This window comes from Camelina sativa, chromosome 5 (genome assembly GCF_030686135.1).
Source record: "Camelina sativa cultivar CO46 ecotype springtype chromosome 5, ASM3068613v1".
In the NCBI taxonomy this organism is placed as follows: domain Eukaryota; kingdom Viridiplantae; phylum Streptophyta; class Magnoliopsida; order Brassicales; family Brassicaceae; genus Camelina; species Camelina sativa.
In genome coordinates this window covers 15,015,327-15,041,778 of record NC_141884.1, presented here as the reverse complement: position 1 = coordinate 15,041,778, position 26,452 = coordinate 15,015,327, and the positions used below count along the sequence as shown (strand labels likewise).

Here is a 26,452-nt window from a genome sequence, read left to right as displayed (position 1 = left end):
AATTTGCACTTGTAAACAAATCCGAATCACTAGTAAACACTGGTCAAATCATACATAGCTGAATTCGTTACCAGTTCGACGCTTACTCTAATAAAAATGCGACAAATACTTTTAAAATGCATTAAGGCTACAAAGGAGACGTAAGGATGGTCATTCATTCCTACAAGCAAACATGGTAAACAGAAAACATTTCTAATCGACCAACACAATCGGTCACAAAATCCCGTAACTAAAACATTTCAATATTCATAGTGCGTCTAGAAAAATATTTTAAACCGGATGCAAAATAATTTTTAAAGTTTTAATATTAAATTAAAATAATACAAAAGTTCGGTGTAAGCAATAATTAATTAATTATCATCCTAGCATGTATAATGTAATGATCTTTGTGGTGTATGATGTGTGTGTTGTTTATGTTTCACAAGCGTATGTTAAAAGTTCCTATGGTAATTAAATTTTGGCGTTTTCAATCCTCGATCCAGATCCCTTATGTTGGAAGCACCAATGAGTCATATTAATGAGAAAGTATATGTCATGACTCATGCGTGTTGAGGCCGAGGTATCACCATATTGCGTGCCAAAGTTTCCAATTTGTAACGCTAGAACACTGTCGGTAATGGGCATCCAGCGATGTGACCACAATTGGAGTAGTTTGGCTAAATTTTCTATACTTGGTCTGTAGGATAGAGCCTGCGATGAGCAAATTAAATAGGTACACTTTGTTGTATGAGAGCATTAGTGGTCGGTCGGATGGTGTGTGAGCACTTGCCATGACCCAGTGCCGAGGATAGGGAGGTGCAAGGTGTGCATTTGCACTGGAACCACTTTCAATTAACATAAAAAATAGTGTATTTTAAGGCCAAAAAACATTTCAAAAAAAATATATATGTAATTAAGGCTTATTTTTCAAAAATTGAGCAGGGATCCTAACAATTTTGGGAATTTTTACACTGACCCTGCCATGACCACGCTTAGGTAAAATAACCGGATCGAAAAACTAAACTGAAACCAACCAAAAAAAAACTGAACTAGATGCAGAACCGATAAAATATCCGGACGGATTCTCCACTCTTTTATTTGAAGAACCAAACCTTAAATTCAAACCGAAAACCAAATGGATATTTAAAATAAAATTTTATATCCAAAATATAAATTATATTTAGACATAATATAAAATGTAAGTACCAAAAATTATAATTATAAATTCGACAATAGCAAATATTTTTTACACCAAAATAATCAATATATGAGGAAGTTTTGGTTCTCATTGTCACAATTTAACTAAATTTCATTCAAACAATATTAACTATTATTTAAAGTTAGCTAAACAAAGTTAACTACTTTTAAATTTTAACTATTTTTAAATTTAATTCAAACAAATCTAACTATTTTTAATTGTTTCCAATATTTTGGATACTCAAAACCAAACCGAAACTATCTAAAATCGAATCAAACCCAAAATACCCAGAATTAAACGAACCTACTCGGACCCAAACCGAATGACAATATTTTACTGGTAAAGTAGAAAAAGAAAAGAGAGACAGAGAAACAGAGAGGTAGTAGGGAAGGTGCTGCCTCTTTTAAACACTCCCCCTACTTCGCGCTTCCCAACGCTGCAAGTGTTTTTTTAAGGGTTTCATCTGAACGAAGGAGGTCGAGTAATCCCCCCACCCCAAAACTCACAGAGACAGAGAGAAACAGAGAGTGTTAACGATGGATTTGGATGGACCACTTGATTTCGAGGACGAAGATCCTCTGGTTAACCCACCAGCGATAACTGAGAAAAGGTCAATCCTTTTTTTTCATCTTTAGCAACAATTCGAATTCCCTAATTCCTCTTTCTTCAACCCATCCTCTGATTTCGCTTGAACTGTTGTCATTGTAGTGAAATTTTGAGTCTTTGTACGATTAGGGTTTTCTCGAAATTTTTGTATCCAATTTTATCTGCTACTGTAGAAAGAAAAAAAAAAAAACTTGGTCTTTGTTCAAGGGTTAATGTAAAGTTTGTTCCTTTCGAAATTGACACAAAGCAGGAAGAAGGCTATTGGTTTGGATGATCTTCTATCTGATTTTTACAAAGAGAAGAGTAAGCTTATAGACAAGCAAAACAAGAAGAAACGCAAAGTCTCTAAGGTTTACGATTCTGATGATGATGAGGAACACGGCAAAGTAGCAATGCTTTCTCAATGTGTTGATGAGGTTCATAATCAGGTATACAGTCAAATATCATCCTCTTTTATCTTACATTTTTGGATGTGCAATTGTGTGGTGGTGATTATTGTTGGGTTATTACATGTTTTTTTTTAGATGAATGAGATTGCTGGTGAAGAAGATTATCAAGAATGGGGATTATATATGTTTGGATATCAGGTTAGGCTGATTTTGTTTCTCCATGTTGTTTTCAGAGTTAAGTGATGGTTTGTTTAAGATTTGTACTTGTTGATGTTGCTATACAGAAAACTCCAATACCTTCACCGCATGTTGATCTTGATAGTTGCTTCTTGTTGAAAGAGTTTATGAATAATCAGTTGAATCTGATGGTGGATCTTAACGTAGATGAAGGTTAGTTTTCTGTGAACTTATCGTCTTTTAGTTCTCTAAAAGATGCATGTCTTGCCGGCTTAAGATAAATAGGTTTCACTGTACAATCTAGGAACGACTTTTCTCGAAGGATTGCTGGTTAGTGGCTTGCTCACAAGGCTGATCTTGACGTGTGCACGAGTGGAAAAACTCATATGCAAATGGACGTTTAATACATGTATGTGTTTAGTAGCTCTTTCTTTTTTAAGTTTTATTTTATATTATGGACTTTTGCTTACCTTATGGTTTTGATGTCATGGACTTATTAGTGTTGTATTCGTCGAAAGAAGATCTGAGATCATCTGCTTGTGACTTTTGGTGTTCCATATTGTTATCACAGAACGAGGTACGTTTGTGTATTTTCTTTCTTTCCTGCGCTTGCTTCCATAGCTTTTTACATTATGTTTTGACTGAAGGTAGCTCCTTGGGTTTTAAACGATGTGGTTTAATCAGGTTAATGGAGCAGCTCCTGTTGAAATTAACTGGCTTCCTAACTATCAGGAACTTACAGAAGCTCTTGATACATATGGGTTCAGAATTAATTCTTCACAAGATGTTGAACTAACAGAAACAGGTGTGTTTACTGTTGATCCCTGTTCTTTTATTGGTGGTTATATTTTCTTTAGGTTTTATAATACTAATACTGTAGTCTATTTACTTTTGGCTTCAAGATTCTGAGTCTCAAGGTCCTCCTCAGAATATTAGAGCTTGGCTCAAACTTGTCACAGCCTGTTGTCAAATTAGGTTTGTCGATCTTTCATTTTCATTGCCGATTCAGTAATTCTTTTGTTGCATTTTGAGTATTTAACTGTGGCAGGACTTAGCTATTTTATACATTTTGATTACTCCTGCTTTCTCTGGTGCTTCATTGGTTTCAGGTGTAAAAATCCCATTTTTTCCACTTCACAAGTTGAACAGATGGCCGAAATCCTTGTACTACTGCTCTTAGATCGCGGTCTTGTAGGTCTTTCACTTCTCTTACAAGACTGCTTAATATCTGTTGTTGGATCCTTCAAAGATGAAGAATGGGTTTCAAGCTGCAGGAAAATAGCAATCTCTCTTGCTTCCAGGTTCGACCTCTCTCCTATTTTCTTGTAGCATCCTTGGCTTTACACAGTTTGCTTATCTGGTTTGGTGCATATGCAGAGTTCCTCAAGACATGAATTGTTTGAGGATAGTGGAATCCGTATCAGGTGTTGATGCTCGAAACAAGTATCTGAGAAGTTCCATTGCAAATCAAATACTTGTTGTCTTACTTGACCATAAGGTAACAACCATGAACCAACAAGTTATGACTGTAGCAAACGAAAGGTTCTTTTATACATTATCTGGTCTTGGATCTGTTAACAGGACAGCGACGAAAATTTGTTGAGCTCGCTGATGTCTATCAATGTGAAGGAGAAAGGTTGCAACCTTTTCAAAACTTACATTTTCGTGGTTTTGGCGGAGAACTGGCTCTTCTCCAGTAAATTGGTAGATGAAAAGCCAGTACTGAGGGACATGTGGGCTGTGTTTCTCAGAAACTGTTCTTGTCAGATCAACAGCACCGATCTTAGGCCCTATGCATCAAAAGTAAGTAGAAAGCCAGATCAAATCAAGACCTTTTCTTCTCTTTTCTCACTTGGTTCATGTTTTTTGATTACCTGGTTCATCTGACAACGATTTTGGTTTCGTTTGTTAATAACAGGTTCGTACCAAAGCTGCCTATCTTCTTCAAGGATGCAGCAGCAACTGAAGGGGTAGTACATCTGACACTTTAGCAGTAGTTTTCTGAGTAAACTTCGCTAATCGTAGCTTTTGGTATAATTGTAGTCTTTACCACTAAAAACTAAAATGTAGAACCCTCTTTTGCATATCTTTGTGTCGTTGATGGATACTAAGCAAATCTATAATGCTTTGAGTGAGTGGGCTAAAATTCTTATATCGTTTTGTGTTTTGTAGTAATGATAGCTCTCGTTCTTGAAAGAGCTAGTCCTCAATGAAATTAATGCCTGATGAAAAAGTTTTACTGTGTTTTTTGTTCTGATGTATTGTAAGTTTACTAATGGAATAGTTAAGTTCTTGCCTCTTTAACTTTTATGGTAAAACTAATAGATGAAATTATTGTAGTCAGGTGTCCTTTTTCCACATCTCTTATGAAATCTCTAAAAATGCAACAAAATATTGTATAAAAATAAAATTGAAATTAATTGAGATCTGTGAATAGAAACAAAAGGGTAGATGTTAGGTTATCGGTTCTCTCCTTTTGCTGACCAACTTTTCTCTACCTATGTTCACATCATCACACACACACATACATTATATAATTCAAAGTTCAAACCTGAGCCCTGAGGATACTTGTGAGTTATATGATACGATACGAGTGTATAATAATTACACGTACGTGTGGATTCACATGCGGCAAATGAAAATGCGTGAGTGTGGACAGGTGTGATCGACTCAGCTTTTAAAGAATATATGTTTCGGAATGTGGCAATAATAAATTCATCGACGTGAAAGCTATTTTAATTTACTTATTCTTTAAAGATTTTTCTTAGGGTCCCATTGCGTTTGGCACTTATCATGTAAGGCCATCCGCAATAGCAGAATATTTGGTGTGTTTTTAGTCCAATTAAATTTTAACTATAATGAATAGTGGCATAAGAATATAAGAACATGTTATCTAGTTTTTGATGTAGAACTGATATAGGCTCAATTCTAAGCTGACGTGGCAAGCTGTGATTGGATACAATTTTTTGCAAATAATTTTTCACAAATTAAAAAAGGATTTGATTTAAACTATGTATTAATTAAATAAAATGTTTATTTGTTTTAATTAAGTAATATGTTTGTTTTTTTTTTTAATCTTTAATGTTTTTTTTGTTTCATAAAAATTTGGTATTGTATTTTGAATTTTAGTACACGTTTTATAACTTTGCAATTTAAATGTTATTTTTACAGTTTTTATAAATGTAATATGTTTAAGAATATTATATTATTAAATCTTATGATCTTAAACATATTCTCCCAATAATTAACTTTTTAACAAAAGATCTTAACTACTGATCTTAGATTATTTTCATAATATTTTTACTCTAAGAATATCCTAAAGTGTTCTCCATTGCGGATGCTCCAGGGAAGAGGTGAGGTTGCCATAAATTATGTAGGACAAAATAATTTTAAGAAATTATTTTGCAATAGAATCCAAAATATAGAAGAAAAAGAAAACACGAATGGGCCAATTTAATCTTGTCGTGTACTATACAAGATGAATGTTATGCTTAGCTTGTTTACAAACAAATCATATCATGTTTGAATTTTAAAACTTATGAAAAATAATGTTTATTCGATGAGATATTGCTTTCATGATATTTTTAAGATATCGGAAACTATGAGTCAGTTAGTTACTAAAACTAACCCCCCATGAAGTAATTTTATGTTCTTACATGAACAGTGTCATGATGATACTTTCTCTCATTGCAACGTAAAATTCTCTTTTCCTCTCAAATCGAGGCCGAAGAAGTCCAGTGGAATAAAGGAGGATATTGTCCAACATAATCATAATTACCGTTAACGCGTTATTTTTTTTGTTCGTTTGTTTAATTTTGTATTTGTTATATAAAAAATACCAAAAAGGGACGAAAAAAGTCAATAAAGAGTCTCTTTGATGGAAGAAAGGTTTCAGACATTTTCTTCGAGTCTTGTCCCAACCCCTTGTGAGTTGTGACTAATCTAAAAGCAAATCAAATAACCAAAAATTTACCCACTTATCCCATATTTTGTTTATAATTATGACAACAACAATACACTCATCATAAGTCATATATATAACTCACTCTCTCCCTCTCTATAGAGTTTGATCCATTGAGGAAGATGGATAGACAACAGCAAAATTATCTACTTGGTTGGGCTCACCAAAACCAGTGTGGTATAAAGGTAACTAAACACCAATCTACATACTTTTTTTTAAGAGATTCTACTTCTTTCCTATTATTATAGATTGCTCAATATAATTGCTCAAAACTCAAAATGTTAATTTTGGTTTTAGACGATGGAAGAGTTAAGGCACTCGCTTCTGCACACAACAATGGAGTTAGAGCAAACTAGAATGGTGGCCAATGAAGAACTCAACACCAAAGACGACCAGATAATGCAGCTCAAAGATCTTCTCAACAAAGCTATCAAAGAGAGAGATGAAGCACAAGAGAGATACAAGAGGCTTCTTCTTGATCAAAACTTCATCCATCAACGCCAAACCGACGAAGAGCAAGATCCAAACATCAATGGTTTCCACTCATCCGACGGCGAAGAAAGCATTGTCTCATCTTTCGAACCGCCGATGGAAATCGAGTTAGATTTCCCGGAGATGACATTACCGGAGAAAGGTAAGCTTCTAAAGGCGGTGGTGAAGGCAGGGCCTCTGCTTCAGACTCTGCTTCTAGCTGGACAGCTTCCACAATGGCGTCATCCACCGCCACAACTTGAGTCCTTTGATATCCCACCGGTGATTATTGCTGAAGCATCGCCATTGTCACAAGATAGTTGTGGGAATAATCTAAACAGGAAGAGGGTTCACTGTGACGAGTCTGACTCCAAAAGAGGGACCAAGTACCAAAGGCTTTTGCCTTGATCATTCATGTACTCACATTTCATTCAAGGGTCAAGTATGTATAAAAAGAGTTTGTATTCTTTGCAAGGGTCATTGTATGCCAAGATTTGGAGTTTGAGTGAACCATTTTCTCCCAGGATCATATCTTACAGGTTAACCGCTAGTTAGCTTGTGACCGGCTAGCCAAAATCAGGCTAGACTAAAAGTGAACTGGACCGGCCCATCACATGACCCTACTCTCTTGTGTATTTGTATGTAAGAGAAGAAAGTGTGAGAAAGAGACTTTAAGATATGAGATGATGTATGCCAAGCAGTGGAGTTTTGAATGAACCCTTTTCTCCCATGTTAGATTGTTATAGTAGGTCCGGTCCGGCTTTGATCAATCCTGCCCGTGGGATTTCATATCACGTTTCTTTTCAAAAATGATTTATCAGTGCAAGCTAGCTAACGTAATACAACTATGCCACCACATACGTGTAGTTTATTAAGGAAAGAGTATCATCATATCACCTATGATTACTCAAATCCCATATATTACTCTAATATACATTAATTATATTATCATATGTAATCCCTTTAATTATGTCATTTGATTATGGTTTGTGCTTATATATAAGTTGTATCATTCCATTTGATAATACACAACAATAATAATACAATCCTATTTTCTCTATTCACATGGTATCAGAGCCACAATGATCTAACGATCGGCTCCGTTCCTGTTTGTAAGCTATATGCTTCTTTTGTTTATCTTTTTTTAAGCCAAGTGCTTCTACATTCAAGTTCATTATGAACCTCTGAATCTAAGCCATAGAGCTTCTCTTATTCAAGTCTACCGTGTTAGACCTCTGAATCTAAGTCAAGTGTTTTTCTTTATAATTTTTATTTCTCAAGTCAAAAGTGCTTCTATCATATAAGCTTATCATAAGCCTCTGAATCAAGATAAATTTCTTTTGAAATAAACAAAAAAAAAAGGCAGACTCTAACCATCGTTGATGTCCGCCACCTCAACATCACACAACTTGTCACCCGATCTGTTTTTTAGCAAATCTTGCTCAACAACAACAAATCATCTTCTCAATTCATAAGCGGATCTCCTTCTCAACACTTGGACTTGTCAATCTCAAGCTGTTATTTTTGCTTCGCTTCATCACCCCTTGAGATTGAGGGGACGTATTAAGGAAAGAGTATCATCATATCACCTATGATTACTCAAATCCCATATATTACTCTAATATACATTAATTATATTATCATATGCAATCCCTTTAATTATGTCATTTGATTATGGTTTGTGCTTATATATAAGTTGTATCATTCCATTTGATAATACACAACAATAATAATACAATCCTATTTTCTCTATTCACATAGTTTAAGTCAAACATGGGCTTGGTAATTATGTGTACTGACTTTATCCTTTGAATAGTTTCTAGGTTAACCGCGTGTTAGATTGTGACCCCCTAGCCAAATTCAAGTTTTAAATGGGCTAGACTAAAGTGAGCTGGCCGCTGCCCATCATAATGACCCTACTCTCTCGCGTATGTGTGGGTAAGAGGAGAGAAAGTGTGAGAAATAGACTTTAAGATATAAAATGATGCGAGGTTGATGAGCGTACAGTGATTGGGATTTGGTTACCCACAGATCTGAATTAGTCTCCTCTAAGAAGACAACATTTTCAGCGACAGTAACAGTGAGTTCTTGCCAAAATAAACGAGTAGGAGTCGGTGGATCGTAAAGGAAAAGTATGAGGACCCCGTTTTCTTGGCTTTACTTTGTGCACTATCATTTGACTAATTCACCCACTAATATCATATTTTCCAAATACAAGTTGATTACTTTTGCTTACTCTTAACATTAATGGCAAATACATAAGCTATAAAGGAGAAATAGTAAAGCCATACCGTCTAGGAAGAGAAACTTTTTGTGCTCTTACAATGAAATAAACGGAGAAGTTAGTTCGATACATAATTTTGTTTGTATGAACCAAAACGACAAGAAAGTTCCCATCATTATATTTTACAACAAACAAATCAAAAATTTCATATAATGAAATGATGAAGAAGTTGAGGAGTTGGGTAAGGTTGAGTCATCCTCATATTGAGTAATTAATTTCTAGTGGGCCTAAATTAGGAATGAAACAACAACTTGTCTAATCGACTAATCTAATACATTACACTTTTTACTTTTCTTGAGATTTTTATAGCACAAATTTTTACTTTGCTGAAAAAAATGAACATTTTCACGAGAGATGTATACATGTCAAAATTCTATTTGGGTTCACAACATGGTAACAGTAATTTTTAGATTGTTTGTTTTAAATTATATTTCAGATTAAATTATAGTATAAAATTCACTGACTTATACTCTATTATAAAATATAAGGAAATTTTTATTAAATTATACAAAGTATTTTTAATTTACACAAAAATACACAAATTGTTTTTTTATACATTTGAATAATCAAAGTCTGCCCTGAGCTTTCATTTTAGGACACCTCAAAACATTATTTTAGGGCCTGACTGGTTCAAACGCTGCGGTTGCGGTTGCGGTTGCGGGAGATTGCGGAAGCGGGCGATTGCGATTTCAAGCGTTATTAAGCGTTTTGAACGACTGGTTTAGCAGTTTAAAATTGGTGCGTTTGCGGGAGGTTTACGACTGGTTGACCAACGAGTGCAATAGCGGTTGGAACATAATAAATGTGATATATAATTATATAAATATTTTAAAATATCAAAAACTTTATTAAACTTGGTTTATAATTAAAATTCATTAAAAATACTAAAATAATTATTAAAAAAATAAATAAATTTCATAATGAAATACTTATTACTTTATGCATTTGGCTTTTTACCAAAACTTTAATCAAGTAATTTGATAAATGACTAAACATATGTTTTAGATCGTAGATCTTTTTTCTTAAATCTCACACACTCAATAAGTTATGCGGGGCAGTATTTGCATCGGTAGTAATGATCAAACGAGAGTTGAGAATAGTCACTCGTGATTTGTTTTTATTTTTCACAAATAATCTTATTTTCTTAAAATTCTGATGAAACGTTATATTTATTTAGATTATTTTGAACTTATGTGTGATGTGCCATTAAATTTACATCAATTTTTCCGAGTTATTGTTAATTGAAATATTATTTTCTTCCAATTGTTTATTTTTTTAATATTTTCAATCGTATCTGTACTTCATTTTCTCTCATCCTTAATAAATAAAATAGTTAGGTAAAAAATATATAAAAAATATATTTCATTATCATTGATCTGTTTCAAGTTTTTTCTCAAAAAAAAAAAAATTTTTGAAACGCAAACGCCCGCAACCGCAAACGCTTGCGGGAACCAGCTTTTGGAATTCAACGGTTGAAAGCGATTGGGAGCGACTGGGAGAGATTGGTGTGATTGGCCCCAAACGCTAGCAACCTCTCGCAAACGCAAACGCAGCGTTTGCGGGAGCTAGCGGAAGAACCAATCAAGCTCTTAATAAAGATATTTACAATGTTAATCACCGTTTCTTATTTCGTTTAGTTTCTAACTTGAGTAGAGAAAATAACCTATATGCGCAGCTCAAATATTAATTATATTTTATTAGAAAAAAATTCCTACATTTAAATAAACCTCAAATATATAATTTTAATTTTACAATTAACCTCACGAAAAAGAAAAAGACAAGGATTTTTTTATTTGGTTAGCGTAAGTTTCGTGTACGTTGTAAACTGAGTATATGGTTCAGAATTTTGATACTAATGTGTGTAAAAAAAATAGATCAGATACTTTCGTGTTTTTTCCCAAATATTTATTGTTGTATCCACGATCTGTCATCTCGGACAATAGGCAAAGGGCCTAGGCCGGGCATGTCTAATGGGCCAAGAGCGTATTACTGATCGGCCCATCAAGCCCGGAGAAAGGAAGAGAGCGCGGAGATGCATCGTGTTGGTCAGCTCACAGCTCGGGCCTGGTCAAAGATTCCCGCATTCAAGAGGATTAATTAGGTTGCGCAAATCGTGTCCTATTAATTATGTATTAATTAGGTAATAAATTGGTCGGTATAAATATGTAAGGGGGGGGTCTTTTGTAAGGCATGGAAGAAATTTTCTAAAACAAGCAATACAGTACAAATTTTCAAAACTCTCTCTCAATTCAGTTCGGAACTATTAAACGGTGATAAGCTCCTCCGCATTCGAATCACTTTGGAAGAAACTTGATTTCAGTTCTCACATTTATGTATTTTGATTTTTAAGGGACATTTCGAGCATATTGAGAAGGCCCACTAACGAAATTGGGTTCCAAGCTAAACGAGTTGGGTTCCTAGATTTTATTTGGTTCGTCTTTATATCATTTGTCTTTATGCTCTCTTATGTGCTTCAAAAACATTGCAAGAGACAAAAGGAGAGTGAGAGTGAGAGTGTGTGTGGAAGAAACAAACTTAAAAGGCCAGAGAAGCACCTTAATCAATTTGTCCCTCCCCATGCGGTTTTTATTAACTTTGGATTTTACTATGGGCTTCCAACTCAAAACCAATTGGCAATGAGTGGATTGACCCTAACCCTTTATATATTACTTAATCCCTTAACATCTTTCCGATGTGGGATATTTTACACTAACACCCCCCCCTCACGCTTAGGCATGACCATCTGAAGTGTGGACATATGTGGGAACAACATCCACGGGGCGGCCCAATAATATCATATTAAATTCGGGTTTTACTATGGGCTTCCAACTCAAAACCAATTGACAATGAGTGGATTGGCCCTAACCCTTTATATATTACTTAATCCCTTAACATCTTTTCGATGTGCGATATTTTACACTAACAATTTTCAATAGGGCTATGAAGAAGAAAAAAAAAAACCTTGAAGCAAGACAAAGAAACCTATTTATTTTCTAATTATACGACGAAAGGTAATTATATAATTAGGAATGGTTCTAGTTTTGATGGATTGATAATCCAAAAGAGAAGGTAATCCAAAATCGTTGTTGGATCTTGGATGAATAGAAAAAAATAGAAAAGGTTGTTGGCTTGGCCCAAGTTAATTAGATCTATGTTTATGACACATCTAGAGTTGGCTTTAAAATGTATACCACTATAAATGTGACTGTTTATACTACATATTTATAGCTCTACATATACTTTCGGCATTTACATGTTTGTATGATATAATCACTAAAAAAGATCAGTTTCCGATTGAAAGTTTAATCTTTATAGCGGAAATGAATTTTGACTTGTTGATTCTATACAGCACAAAATTGATTTGCCATAGATTATCACAATTATATTTTTTATCATTTCATTCATATGATATCACCACATATCCGTTTTTGAAAGTCAATTATTACATGCATAATTGGTTTTGATATGCTAATAAAGAAATAAAGCATGCACGTAAATCTAACAAGAGACATCTTCATGCACGAGTTTTTATTCCATTTCAGCTTTCCACAAAGAAAGAGAAAGCAAATCAATCGCTTTAACCTTTTCTTAAATTGCAAGTTAATGCTCGCATTTAATCATAATATTAAATTTGTTCCTCAAAGAAGATGCAACAATAAAAATTTCTCTGGAACAATCTATCCATATATTCGGAAAGGAGATTATTACATGAAAGTCGTCATAATTAGCATATTGATTGTTACGTGAACGTTGCCATAATTGGCAAATTGGTTGAAGATACAATTCATTATTTTGAGACATTGATTAAATTTTAAAATTATAGTTATGGTTGGTAAATTGTTTTTTTTGTCAACCATTAGCCACAACTGGCCTGTGCATTAGCCAAATTCCTAAATTTGTAGGAACCCGAACTCGTTTAAACTCGTAAAAATTAATACCAAAAATATACCACCAAATCTATTTGTGTCTAATTCTAAATTTCTAACTATACTGACCAGTTTATTTTATTTATTCTAATTATAACTGTCTAAATTTCATTAAAAACATGTTTTTAGGTTTTAATTTTGTTTCACAAAAAGTGACATCTTGTGTTTTCTTGTGTTTTCAATGCAACTTCTAAAATCAAATCTTTTTTTTTATCCCTACCATTTGTAAACTCGTAAGTTTATATTTATAGATATATAGTATAAAGTTATAAACACAGTCACATTTATAGTTGCACCAATAATTTTTTTTTTTTATGTCATCTATCGGACTCAACTTACTTATATATGACTAATTCACTTATTTACGGATTTCTCATAATGTATAATATTTTAAAGTTTGTTAGTGCTTATTTTGTAGATTTTTGTCTTCTTGATTGGATCACCAATTTTAAAGTTTTCTAATGTATGATATTTTAGTTTAATTGTTTGGGTTAAAAAACGTTGAGTTTTGAAAGAAAAAAATATACTCTAATACAAAATTTAATATTTTAAAATCATACAATTTTAGAGTGAAAGTTCTAGAATTTCAATATTTGGTGTATAAGCAAAACAATATTCTGATATAGGCCTGGGCACTAATACCCGTTACCCGTACTCGACCCGTTACTCGGCTCGTACCCGTCCCAAAAAAAAGTACCCGCAGCTTTAGGGTCGAGTAAAGGGTATTATATTTATATTAACTGTGAGTAAGGGACGAGTATAGGGTATTAGTTTAGTTTTCAATACCCGTCCTGTTACTCGGCCATTTACCCGTTTTGCTACCCGACCCGTAAATACCCGTTAATATTTTGTATTATTATTATTATTTATTATTAATTTATAGAGTTAGAGTTAAAACCTAAGTTCAACTTAGCCTAACTGAATTAATATATTATTTTTATTTTCAAAATTCGTAATTTTATAATTTTGGAACTATATATTGCATAAATTTATAACATTTTTTTATCGTGTACTCGTTTTCCGGGTAATAATAAAGGGTCGGGACGAGTAAAGGGTCAACTATTTTTTACCGGGTACCCGTTTCTCCGGGTACCCGTTATTTAAGGGTCGAGTATGAGTAAATTTTTTCTGTTACCCGTTAGGGTCGGGACGAGTAAAGGGTCGGAGAAAATTCAAGGGTACCCGTCCCGTGCCCAGCACTATTCTGATATAGCTTCACTAAACTATTATTTCCTCTTAACCGGTGTTTAAATTTTCTCACACAAATCAACATACAATTTTCAATTTTAATTTACTTCTTTTACTTAAAAATACCATTAAAATAAAATAAATTCAACTAATAAAAAACATAATGTAAAATAAGATTGGTAAAGAAAAATACATATAAATGTTTACATAAAAAGTAGAAACCATCACTTCAAAATGAAACAATTTATTTTGGCTAAAACATCACTTAAAGTAAAACAAAGGGAGTATAATATAATTCAAAACTCTCTTTTCTTTATATAAATTTAATTATTTATCCAGTAAACATAAAAATAAAAAATATTTGTGAATTTTTTTTGATTAGATAGGATTTTCCTCAAAAAGGAAGAAAAAGAGAGAGTAAAATGAAGATAGACAAAAGAAAGAAAAATAAAAGACACGAGCGAATAATAATCACACAGTGTTTTTCAGTGTCTTTTTCTCTCTAGTTACAAAACAAAAATAGCTCTGTCTGAAAAAATAAGCTTTAACTCTCTTTCTCTCTCTCTTACACTGTTACTGTCGTCTCTCTGTCTCTCCCATTAATCTCCACTGCTCTAAAAAAAACCATTAATTACTAAACCCATCTCTCTCTCTCTTCTTCATCTTTGAGGAGCTTCTCTTAAACTCTATCACCGTTTCGTTTCTTCATTCTGTGTTTTTTTTTCTTGTCTCCTCCAGATTAATAGATCTGATTCGTTTCAAGAAATGAGACAGAGAGACTAATGTCGGAATTATCCAATTAGGGTCTTTTCTTTAGAAAACATGGAAGCAAGGATGAAGAAGTACAGTAGAGAAGTGAGTCCAGAGAGAGCAAAAGTATGGACTGAGAAATCACCAAAGTATCATCAAAAGGTTAAGAAAGTCCCAATTGTTTATTACCTATCCAAGAATCGTCAACTTGAGCATCCTCATTTCATGGAGGTTCTGATGTCTTCTCCTAATGGTTTATACTTAAGAGGTAAATGCTAATAAAGCTTTTTTTTTGGGGGAGATTTTGAAGAATTATGAAGAAGAATCAATTGTGTTTCTTTTTGGGTCTTGCAGATGTTATAGAGAGGCTTAATGTTCTTAGAGGTAGAGGAATGGCTTCAATGTACTCTTGGTCTAGTAAAAGGTATGTAACTTTCTTGATTTGACTTCATGAAGCAACAAGAGTTTCAGATTTAATGTTACTTTTTTTGGACTTAACTCTGCAGAAGCTATAGGAATGGTTTTGTTTGGCATGATTTATCAGAAGATGATTTGATTTTACCAGCTCATGGGAATGAGTATGTTCTTAAAGGTTCTGAGCTGTTTGATGAATCCAATTCAGGTGAAATGAATCTTCTCTTCTTTTGTAATCATTTGTTTTTTTTTTTTTTGGTTTCAATGAAGAAGCTTTACAGAAACCTATGTTGTGCAGATCAGTTTAGTCCAATTGTGAATACAGCGAGTCAAAACATGAAGCAGATAGTTGTGGAGCCACCATCATCTAGAAGTAATGATGATTCGTCTTCGTCTTCGAGTATGAACAATGGGAAAGGAACTAATAAGCATTCTCAAGAAGATGATGAGCTTTCTCCACCAGCTCTTCGCTCTGTCTCTTCTGGTGTATCCCCTGATTCAAGAGACGCAAAGAACTCATCTTCTTGGTGTTTGGCCGAGTACAAAGTGTACAAGAGCGAAGGACTCGCAGATGCGTCTACACAAACCGATGAAACTGTGAGTGGTTGTGGTAAAAAACCAATAGAGACTTTTAGTAGAGGTGTTTCAACTGATGATGATGGATCATCAGAACCTGAAACCAGCGAAAACAATCTCGCGAGCGAGGCTTCTTGTGCGGCGGGGAAGGAGATGGAGAGTGCAGAAATATCAAGAAACTCTGTCTCGCCGCCTTTTTCCAATAGTGCTTCTTCCTTGGGAGCAAAGACTGATACTTTGGAGTCTCTCATAAGAGCTGATGTTAGTAAGATGAATAGTTTTAGGATTCTTGAACAAGAAGATGTTCGAATGCCCGCTCATTCTAGGCTTAGGGCCTCGAATATGCTGATGCAGTTGATATCATGTGGTTCAATATCAGTCAAGGATAACAACTTTGGCCTTGTCCCAACTTACAAACCTAAATTTGGCCACTCGAAGTTTCAGTCTCCTTTCTTCTCCTCATCGTTTATGATGGGAGATTTTGATCGTTTGTCGGAAACACCGAGCTTAATGGGATTGAGGTTGGAGGAGAAAGAGTATTTTAGTGGGAGTTTGGTCGAGACGAAGCTACAAAAGAAGGATGCAGTGGATTGTAATGCTTCTCTTAAGCGTTCTTCATCTTACAATGGTGACAGGTAGATTTCTAAATCCCTAGGAAACAAAGGTCCTGATAGTGTTGAATTGGATGTTGTGTTATGTTTTGAGTTAAGACAGTTCTTTAATGTTTCCACTAAAAAAAAAAATACAACTTCAACGTGTATGCCTTTCCTAGAGGTTCTGAAGTTTAGTAAAGTCTATCTTTGTGAATTCTTGAGGACACATCTCATGTGAGTATTTTTCAGGGCATCTAACCAAATGGGTGTAGCAGAGAACGGGGACTCGAAACCCGGTGGTTCGAAATACAATTTAGGATCAAGAAAGGCTTCTTCTTTATTCAGCAAGCAACAACCGCGGAGTGAGTCAATGAGATCTCCTGTCTCAGAGAAGAAAAGAACCTCATCGGAAGATACTACCAAGAACATTCCGTGTCCCACTAAAACACATGAAGTTTGCAGTAAAAGAATAACAGAATCTTCAAGGAAGCCCGATTCATTCAGAGAAGACGATGAGAAAGTGATCAAGATCGACGAAAGGTAAAAACATAAACATCTTGAATTCTTGTTCAATGTATTGATATGGACATATCAGATTTATCTAAAGCCTATATGTTGTATCTTGAACAGGCTTGCTTCAGGAGCTCGGGTTAGAATCGAATCAAAAGTACCTTCAGATGAGCCTTAAACAAGGTTTTGAAAACATTTGAAAAGTAAAAGACCCTTTTGCTGGTTTGTTTTGTGGCGGCAAATTTTTTCATTTTGATTGTAAATCTGGAAAGGTGGTATGAGTAAAAGATAAAGGGCAAAAAAAGTTTTCATAAAAAGCCTACAAAGATCAGAGAGAGAGCACTAAATGTTGGTATTGGGCAGAGAAAAGTTGTAAGTAAATTGAGAGAAAGAAGTTTGGTAACAAAAGGTATTAATGTTTTGATGTGATCATGTGAGATGGAGAAGATGGACCACTGTTGTTACTGACTGATTGGTGTGGTCATTGGTAGGTTGGTTTTATTAGTAATTCCATGCCGGTTCGGGTATTGTATAAAACCCAGGTTCGGATACCCGATCGGATTCGGGTAATATCCGAACCCGGATGCCCACCAGAACTAACCTGAATTAAATGAAAAATATGCATTCTAGGGGATTTGAACCCATGATCTTGAACATTTAAAGATGCAACTTTAACCATTTTGCCACTTTAGTTTCTCTGTCCTGAGAAGAAATGTTAAATATTTATATATATACAAGTTTTCTAAAATTTATAAAAAAATAAAAATTAGTTTTTTTTTTTTTTTTCATGGTTCGATTAAGTTCGGGTATACCCGAATTACCCGAACCCGAACAAGTATTATCCGAACCCAAACGAAAGTATAGAAAACCCGAACGGGTTCTATATGTCTAAACCCGAAAACCCGAACCCGATCGGGTTCGGGAACCCGAATGCCCAGGGCTAATCTGACATATCCCCTTTATTGGTGTTCATAACTTATATCCAGTGTTGTGTTTCTAAAGATGTGCTGATAGGTCACAGCAAAAATTGAATTTGTTCCATGTCTGCTACACTAGTGAAGAAAAGAAGTTGTCATAATTTTCCCATATTTGTTGGGTGAATACTGAATAGTATAAAATAATATATGCTAGATTTCTTGTTGACATTCATCGAGTCTAGATACCCAAAAAAACAAAAACAAAAAGTATTATATAATGGAATTCTGTAAAAATTGTGCTAGCTGAATACAAGTATCAGTTTGACAAAAAAATAAAAATAAAGAATACAAGTATCAAAAATATATTTGAAGTGAATATGTGACATAGTCATGAATGGTAAACAAATTACACTATACATATACTGCAGTCTGCAGATATTGTCGTTGTAGTTGTGGATAGTTTTGTGAAAATGGAGAAGGTGCATTAGTCAAGGGTTCTTGAGTAGTTTACTCATGTACGAAGGTTTTGATTGTACAAGGATTCATAAGGTCCAAAACATCACTTAGAATATAGTGAATATATATTTTAGAGATTTGTAATTTTGTATGGTTGCTAATGTGATTATATTAGTTAGGAAATCACTAGTTAGGTTATTACAATCTCTATGATATTTTTAAATTTTTATCTTATAATTGATTAATTTGCAGATAGTACTTTAGAATCTACTGTGGTAAAAGACATAGTAGTAACATTTGAAAGGATTCGAGTTGGGATCTATCTAAATTAGGTTAATATTTTAGATGATATCAATTTTGAATTCTATTTGGACACTTTCAAAGAAATAATATCATCAAAGAAATTACAAATGTTTATTTGGCACTGGGAATCTTGTTCATGGGGTGTTGTAGTATCAAATTAATAATTTAAATGAAACCATTTATAAAACCAAAATTCATATAAAATAAAAGAAGTCAAGTACTATTGATATATATTTATTATTTTTGGGTATATATCTTGATTAAATTCAGAAATCCAGTTGTAGATCTACTAATATTTAGTTTCTGTTTATTGGTGACTTGTTTTTGTCAACTCTGTTTACTATAGAATAAACTGGCATTATGTGGAAGTTGTGGGATATGTTGTTGTTACTCAAACGTTTAATTTTCCTTATAATTAATCAACAGCTAGAAGGAATCTTGAATTGGTTGACCAATTTTTTTTTGTTTTACATTATATACGTGATAGAATATTAATATCACAACTAAATACATAAAACTAGTTCCTCACCGGCCAAGACTCTAAACTAGTTTATAGTATTGTGTTTCGTTACTCGATGTGTTTGGGTTTTTTTTGGTTTAAACATCATTTTGTCTGTTTGTTGAGACAAGAACCCAAAACCGTGCATTGAACAGGCTTCTTCATAATTTAGTTGCGATTATCCGTAAAATGATTAGTATTTAGTACGTTGGAAATGCTATAATATTCCATAAATTCAGAGCCGGCTTAGTAACATTAAAAGTATTTTGATAAGATCTTAGTTTTTGGGACCAAAAAAAAAAAAAAGCTTCATCAGTTTTGAAATATTTTTAGCTAGACCAAAATAATAATATATTTAGTCTTTTATATTTTTAGCTAGACCAAAATAATAAAATGAAGAAGTTCGATATTTATGTCCCAAAAATATTTCATAAACATCGAATTTCTTCATCGAATTTATATTAATATTTATATTTAAAAATTAGTTTTTGGCTGTATATGCTTAATATTATTTTTAAATATCAAACCGAACTAAATGAACACCACCTTTTAATATGGTTTGTTCGATTTATATTTACATAACCAAAAACTTTAAAAATAAATTACATTTTAAAAAAAAACCATATTATATCCAAAATATGGAAGTGGATGGATAAACTTTCCTTCTGATTCCTTTCATACAGTTTAGAGAGAGACACATACAAATAAATAATACAATAGTACACTGACATAAGCTGCGTATAATACTATTTTCAGTATTCTGAACCGAACAGCCTAGCAGCACCAATAATGTCTGATGAGAATGTCAATTAGTTTTATATGTTTCTCTTGTTTCCAGTTTCATTTTTTTTGGTGAGGATAGAAATTATCATATTATATCCAAAAATATGATAAATGAGTGTTGATATATTATGTAGTGAGTATAATGTTTGTATTTTATTATTTTATACGAAGAATTGTATAGATATGAAGTAATGAAGAAAAAACAAATATTTATATCTTTAACACAAAATAAATGAAATAGAACAACCTAAAAATATATAACTGTCATGCAACACGACAAGTCAATCATTTGATAATAGCAAAATTTATATTTAATCAAAAATTATATTTAATAGACAGGTCATGCATGACATTATGAAGACGTAAACTGAATAAATAATCTGCGTATATTTCTATATTGATTTCTTAAGTCAATATATTAATCTGAATTTTTTTTTTTTTTTGGCAAACAATCTGAAATTTCTTAAGTTAGTTTATTTACATGCCTCCACATACAGTAATCATATCAACAAATGAAAATTTTCATTCGTAATGGAAGGAAAGAAAGATCCTCAAATGTGGCATTGGTGGTTCACATAGTGTATATGTTGGTCATAAGAAATAAAAGAGTCTTAAGAATCCCAAATTCTAATATTAATACTGGATAAAAGATCAATGAGTCTATTTCTAGATTCCCATTCTAAACAAACAAACAATAAATTGAAAATACTTTAACGTTTTGGCTACCAAAATTCCAATCTATGTAGCTCACATCCTAAATGAAACAAAATGGAGAGGAAAACTCTAGAGACTCTAAATTTCAAAGAGTTTTCCTCTCCATTTTGACTCTAGAGACTCTAAAATTCCAATCTAAGTAGCTCACATCCTAAATGAACAAAATAGAGTTTTCCTCTCCATTTAGACTCTAGAGACTCTAAATAGATCTATGAAACAAAATAGAGTTTTCCTCTCCATTTTGTTTTCGCCGTAGTTTCCACCATTGTTTCGATAAGATAATGAAAATGTTTGTAACGAAAAACGACATTTTAATCTGCTGTAAATTGTATCTTGATGATAAATATAAAATGATATGTACTCCTATGTCAAAAAAAAAAAAAAACATCACTGTCAGATTCACATATACTTCTCAAACTAATAGAGTTGATGATTGTAACATAATATTATGTGTATATATAAAACTCATTTTGTCTCTCTATCGTTGTCAGAATCTTTCATAAACAGTCTCTTCTTCATTACCACAAACAGACAAAAAAAGAAAGAAAAAGACAATGGACGGAAGAGTCAATGCTCTTTCCAACATGAACGATCTAGAACTTCACAATTTCTTGGTCGATCCAAACTTCGATCAGTTCATAAACCTCATACGAGGAGATCAACATCATCATCATCAAACCATCGACGACAACCCAGTTCTTGATTTCGATCTTGGTCCATTACAAAGCAGCCCGTGTTTCATCGACGAGAGCCAGTTCATCCCTACACCTGTCGATGACCTGTTCGACGAATTGCCTGACTTAGACTCCAATGTCGCTGAATCGTTCCGTAGCTTTGACGGTGAGAGTGTTAGAGCTGGCGGCGGTGAAGAAGATGAAGAAGATTACAACGACGGTGATGATTCATCAGCCACTACGACGAATAACGATGGAACACGTAAGAATAAGACTGATCGGTCTAGGACTTTGATCTCTGAGAGAAGGAGGAGAGGTCGAATGAAGGATAAGCTTTACGCTTTGAGATCTCTTGTTCCCAACATTACTAAGGTAAATTATAACATTTACATACGTAAAGATTTGGTGTAATGAGACTGTTAAATAATGGATTTGTATGTGTATGTGTGTCATGTAGATGGATAAAGCATCCATAGTTGGAGATGCGGTGTTGTATGTTCAAGAACTTCAATCACAAGCCAAAAAACTCAAATCCGATATCGCGGGCCTTGAAGCTTCTTTAAACTCTACTGGAGGGTACCAAGAACCTGTTCCTGATGCTCAAAAGACTCAACCTTTTCGCGGTATCAGTCCTCCTGTTTCCAAGAAGATCGTTCAGGTAAATCTTGAAAAGCTATATTGATAATCTTGAAAAACATCAAGAACCTTGAAAATAAGTAAATGTTTTTTATGTGTTAGATGGATGTTATTCAAGTGGAGGAGAAAGGGTTTTATGTGAGATTGGTGTGTAATAAAGGAGAAGGTGTTGCTCCATCTCTATACAAGTCTTTGGAGTCTCTTACAAGTTTCCAAGTTCAGAACTCCAACTTAAGCTCTCCTTCTCCTGACAGATACCTCTTGACATATACGTTAGATGTAATTAAACCAACTTTGTACCCTATTAACGTTGTTTTTGTTTCCGAATATGTAATACGTTTTACTTAACGAGTTTGCTTGTTTTTGGTGGAAACAGGGGACATGCTTTGAACAGAGCTTAAACTTGCCTAACCTGAAGCTTTGGATTACTGGATCACTTCTAAACCAAGGGTTTGAATTCATCAAGCCATTCACTTGATTTCTGTAACGTGAGTCAAAGTCAAAACCCGGTTCTGCATCTCATTGATTGTGTTCCTTCTCCCATGTTTTGTAACTTCCAAATATCTAATTGTAATTCTAGTGAAGATGTAATCGAGGTTGTTGATTCTCTCTATTGAATAAACACCGTGTCATAGAGTAATTTAGTGGCAACTTTTGTATGGTTAAATTAATGGAGTAATTTTTATGTTTTTGTTTTATAATCACAAGTCTGAAGTTTGTCTTGCAATTATGTGAGTGGCCCTCCTTGATTAAATCGAAGATTAATTAATGTTGCTCTAACCTATAATCAAAATACTCTAAATTTTTCCTTAATGTTATTTCTGATCTACAATATATAATCCGCAAGTAACAATGAACAAATGAAATGAAAATCCCCTTTTTCTTTTTGTGTGTGTGTAGATGCTACAAATGAGAGATATATGTAACAACAACCACCAAGTATAGTGTGCTTCTCCCCTTCTAATCATAATGGGCTAGTGAACGTTGTTGTTGCACTACTAACACCGACGTTTTGCTTGGGAAATCTGGCGAGGCCAAGAAATCACCAATGACTCCAAGCTCCTCAAACTCGCACCAATTCGCTATACCGCTAGTCGCCTCGTGGTTCTCACCGCAGGTTCTCCCCACGACGAAAATATCGTAATCGAAAGCCATGGAACGTAGAAGCATTGACGTATCTGCTCCATCCAAGATCTCTTGTTCCATGTATATTGTTGATCTTTCTTCTTTTACCAATCCTGAATCGTTGCTTTTCATCAACTCTCTTAGTTCAACCATGTCAAGCATTTGATCCCATCCTGTCGCTTCTTTGCTCTTTCCCGATGCGACCAGACGTAAAACTGTTAATGTCACGTTCTCTTGACGGGCCATTCGCTTCGCAAAGGCCAGCGCCTCCCTATCATCTCTGCCTCCCACGAATACCACACACACCTGGCATCAAATAGCACTGTGTGCTTAGTCTTTAACTCTTTAGATATTTATAGTTAAAGCATTAGACCACTTTGAGTTGGTTTCTAATACGGACAATAATAGATGCATGGGAAATATATTTTTTTTTAAAATGTAACTGTAATACCTTAAGGCTTTGTTGCTCGTCTTGTTTTTTGTTAACGAGATGGCGTTCGACAAGGATGCCAACAGAACAAGGAGCTTGTTTCAAGACGTTGAAATTGAGAAACCTGATCATCTCAGCATCTGATACGATGGATGTTCGGTCGAGTGACCAAGTCCGATGGAAAGGAAGAATGATAAGTGAGACAGCTTTATCAAGAGCTAGCCAACAAATATCATCTTGCATATGGTTCGCGTTTGCGATGCAAGTGAACGTGTCAATGGAAATAGAACTTGAGACGTAACGGTGGAAATGTTCGAAAGAGAGGATGACGTTTTCAGAATATTTTTTCCCTGACCCAATTCCGAGTTTCTGAACTTTGTGTGAGATTAAAGTGGGAACGTCTTGACCTTGTAACTCGACGAGGTGGAGCACGTAGCAAGTGAGAGGACTCTCTTCGGATTGATAAGAAGCTTCGAGAAGGTTGATCATGGAAGATATGTGGTCTGGTCTATGGATGCATACAAGAGTCTTGAGCTCTCCACTATTCTTCATACTCTCTAAATTTCTCTTTTGATAGCACAAGAATTGCTTAGAAGGGTCGTAGAGAAACCCGATCACCACTGGTAAGACCATAGAGTTGATGACGATGCACAAGACTAGGATTGAGTATATATCTCTGGAAAATGCCTACACCAAAATCATCAATGACAAGAATAATTAAATGAATATTTCTATTTTTGTATTTGTTTTTGCAAGAAATCATAATCATAATTGAGAGATGAGATGAGAGACTAACTTTGAGGCTGAAAGCGTAAAAGTAGAAGCTAAGTTCGATGATACCCTTGTGAGACATGATAAGAGAAAGGATAACCGAGTCTCGCAATGGCATTTTGTAGAGGTAAGGTACAATCACCGCGACAAAGAGCTTCAATAAGAAGATGAGCAGGACAAGAGACACAACCGCAAATTTCTTATCATCGCCGCTGAAGAATGTCAAAGCGCCTTTCCAAGATCTAATATCAGCCCTGAGCATAGTGGCTGATAAGAAGAGAGGCAACACAATACCAAAGTTAAAGCTCTCTAACCGTTCGACCAATACAGATCCAATAGGAGGTCCACTAGGAATGGCGAGACCAAGAAAGAAAGCTCCAAGTGCAGGATTCTGCTCAATTATGTTCCAGTACATACACGATAAGCAAAGCAAGACGAGAATTACATAGATGTATTTGTCTTCGATTGGTCTCCCTTCTCGTTTCCGCTTGATCACTTTGAATAGGAATGGTCTCACAACCTTAAACGTCAAGAAGAGATATAAGGATATCTCGACTAGCAAAGCCACACCATCGATTAATCTTGAAGCAAGAGAAATGTTCACCAGCATGATTAGGAGTCCAACCAGATCAGATATTAAGGCTGAGGATAAAGCAACCCGACCAATAGAGGAATGGTTCATGCCGAGGTCGCGCAAGAGTCTTGCGATCCCAGAGAAGGACGAGAGGCTTTCCATTACCAGCAGTGTGTTATAATCTCCGGAAGAGAGGGCTCGATCGTTAGCTGATCTGAACCTGGAAAGTAAGAAACCAACAACTACAGGGAAAGTAACCGCTGCAACTCCAGTGACTCTTGCTTTTGCTTCAGCCTTGAAGATTCTCTTGACGTCCATTTTAACACCTTTGAGAAACCAGAAAATCATGAATCCAAATGATCCAAGGCATCCTGGAATGTCGATTCTGTTTTTAGGGACCAAGATCTCTCCAATGATCGAGTTATTACCCGATATAGTAAGCATAACATTCAAGAGAAGTCCCGCCTTCAATGCATAAACGGTTTTGTCAGTATTAAACACGTACACAAAAATTGAAGAAGAAGAATAAAAAAGAAGAAGATACTTACAAGCATCATAGATGAGAACTTGGGAACAGAAAGACCCAATTTCTTGAACAGGATAGTAAAGGCTTGCCAAAAGAAGAAGACAAGCAAGATGACAATCTCAAGATTCGGAAGACGATACTGCCAAATATTAAGACCTACCGTTTTCAAAACAAGTCTCTCCCAAATACCATCTGAAGTTAGCTTAGAAGGATGCTCCTCACAAATAAAACCATCCTCTCTTTTACTTTCACCATACCAAACCATCTCATATATCCATTTTAATTCAGGATCCATTTTCATAATATCACCACCTTCCATTCCCGGCATAACATCACCACCACCTCCCATTCCCACGTCGTCGCCTACTACAAATTCGCCGCCTCCACTATAATCCCCCGACATCCCAGGTCCTGTCCCATTCCCCAAGTCCATGACTTTAAGAAACTTGTGAGAATTCTTGTAAAAAATGGGCAAGACGTACGAAAACAAAGAAATGTTGGGTTCCTTTTGAGAGTACAAAAAAAAGAAAGAAGAGAAACCATATGTAAACAAGGACAGACAGATGTATATGTTGTTAATAGGTTATGCCGTTTTTAAAACATACTTTGGACATCTATAGACATATGCAGTTGTAGACAGTTTTTGAGTTGTTTCTCCACTATAAATAGTATATGTCTTCAGCTTCTTACAAGTTTATTACAAGTTTAACCTAAAACTCAGAAAAATGAATTTGTTTAAATAAGATGATTATACTTTTATGGAGGTAGAAAACTTCAAAAGCACATTTTGTCTGGAGAAAAAAGTCATCGGATCTAGCTGAGATGTCCCATTCCCAGAAACTTGTTCCAGCAATCATGACTAAAGATGATTGAATTGCCTCCTCGGCTAGTCGGCTCTACAAGACATCTGAAAATCAGATTACTAGACCATCTCACTCTGACACAACTAAAAATATTTAATAAAATTCAAAATAGAGGCCACAAGGAAGTGTACCTGAAACGCGTCTAGTGGCCCTTATCAC

The 26,452-nt window shown here is 34.5% G+C and overlaps 5 protein-coding genes across 5 annotated transcripts; 4 read left to right on the top strand and 1 right to left on the bottom strand.

Annotated features, from left to right (window-relative positions):
• The first annotated feature begins 1,501 nt into the window (after positions 1–1,501).
• On the top strand, positions 1,502–4,582 carry LOC104786908 (uncharacterized). The gene is made up of 12 exons (XM_010512380.3): positions 1,502–1,787; positions 2,034–2,211; positions 2,308–2,370; positions 2,457–2,562; positions 2,654–2,758; positions 2,850–2,926; positions 3,034–3,154; positions 3,252–3,324; positions 3,459–3,650; positions 3,727–3,847; positions 3,931–4,152; positions 4,268–4,582. The coding sequence occupies exons 1-12, from the start codon at positions 1,714–1,716 to the stop codon at positions 4,313–4,315; spliced, it is 1,380 nt and encodes a 459-aa protein (XP_010510682.1). The 5' UTR covers positions 1,502–1,713; the 3' UTR covers positions 4,316–4,582.
• A 1,627-nt stretch (positions 4,583–6,209) lies between these two features.
• Positions 6,210–7,304, top strand: LOC104786907 (uncharacterized). The gene is made up of 2 exons (XM_010512379.3): positions 6,210–6,495; positions 6,608–7,304. Exons 1-2 carry the CDS (start codon positions 6,433–6,435, stop codon positions 7,187–7,189), a joined length of 645 nt encoding a protein of 214 aa, XP_010510681.1. The 5' UTR covers positions 6,210–6,432; the 3' UTR covers positions 7,190–7,304.
• Positions 7,305–14,628: 7,324 nt separating this feature from the next.
• On the top strand, positions 14,629–17,430 carry LOC104786906 (protein SOSEKI 3). The gene is made up of 6 exons (XM_010512378.3): positions 14,629–15,197; positions 15,284–15,353; positions 15,436–15,551; positions 15,642–16,554; positions 16,762–17,052; positions 17,143–17,430. The coding sequence occupies exons 1-6, from the start codon at positions 15,002–15,004 to the stop codon at positions 17,198–17,200; spliced, it is 1,644 nt and encodes a 547-aa protein (XP_010510680.2). The 5' UTR covers positions 14,629–15,001; the 3' UTR covers positions 17,201–17,430.
• Positions 17,431–21,089: 3,659 nt separating this feature from the next.
• Positions 21,090–22,705, top strand: LOC104786905 (transcription factor FER-LIKE IRON DEFICIENCY-INDUCED TRANSCRIPTION FACTOR-like). The gene is made up of 4 exons (XM_010512377.2): positions 21,090–21,740; positions 21,826–22,026; positions 22,107–22,283; positions 22,381–22,705. Exons 1-4 carry the CDS (start codon positions 21,249–21,251, stop codon positions 22,480–22,482), a joined length of 972 nt encoding a protein of 323 aa, XP_010510679.1. The 5' UTR covers positions 21,090–21,248; the 3' UTR covers positions 22,483–22,705.
• Positions 22,706–22,797: 92 nt separating this feature from the next.
• Positions 22,798–26,047, bottom strand: LOC104789261 (cation/H(+) antiporter 8-like). Its single transcript, XM_087450105.1, has 4 exons — positions 25,453–26,047; positions 24,356–25,369; positions 23,581–24,246; positions 22,798–23,435 (listed from the first exon to the last, which is right to left on the bottom strand). Exons 1-4 carry the CDS (start codon positions 25,861–25,863, stop codon positions 22,965–22,967), a joined length of 2,562 nt encoding a protein of 853 aa, XP_087306231.1. The 5' UTR covers positions 25,864–26,047; the 3' UTR covers positions 22,798–22,964.
• Between the last annotated feature and the right edge of the window lie 405 nt (positions 26,048–26,452).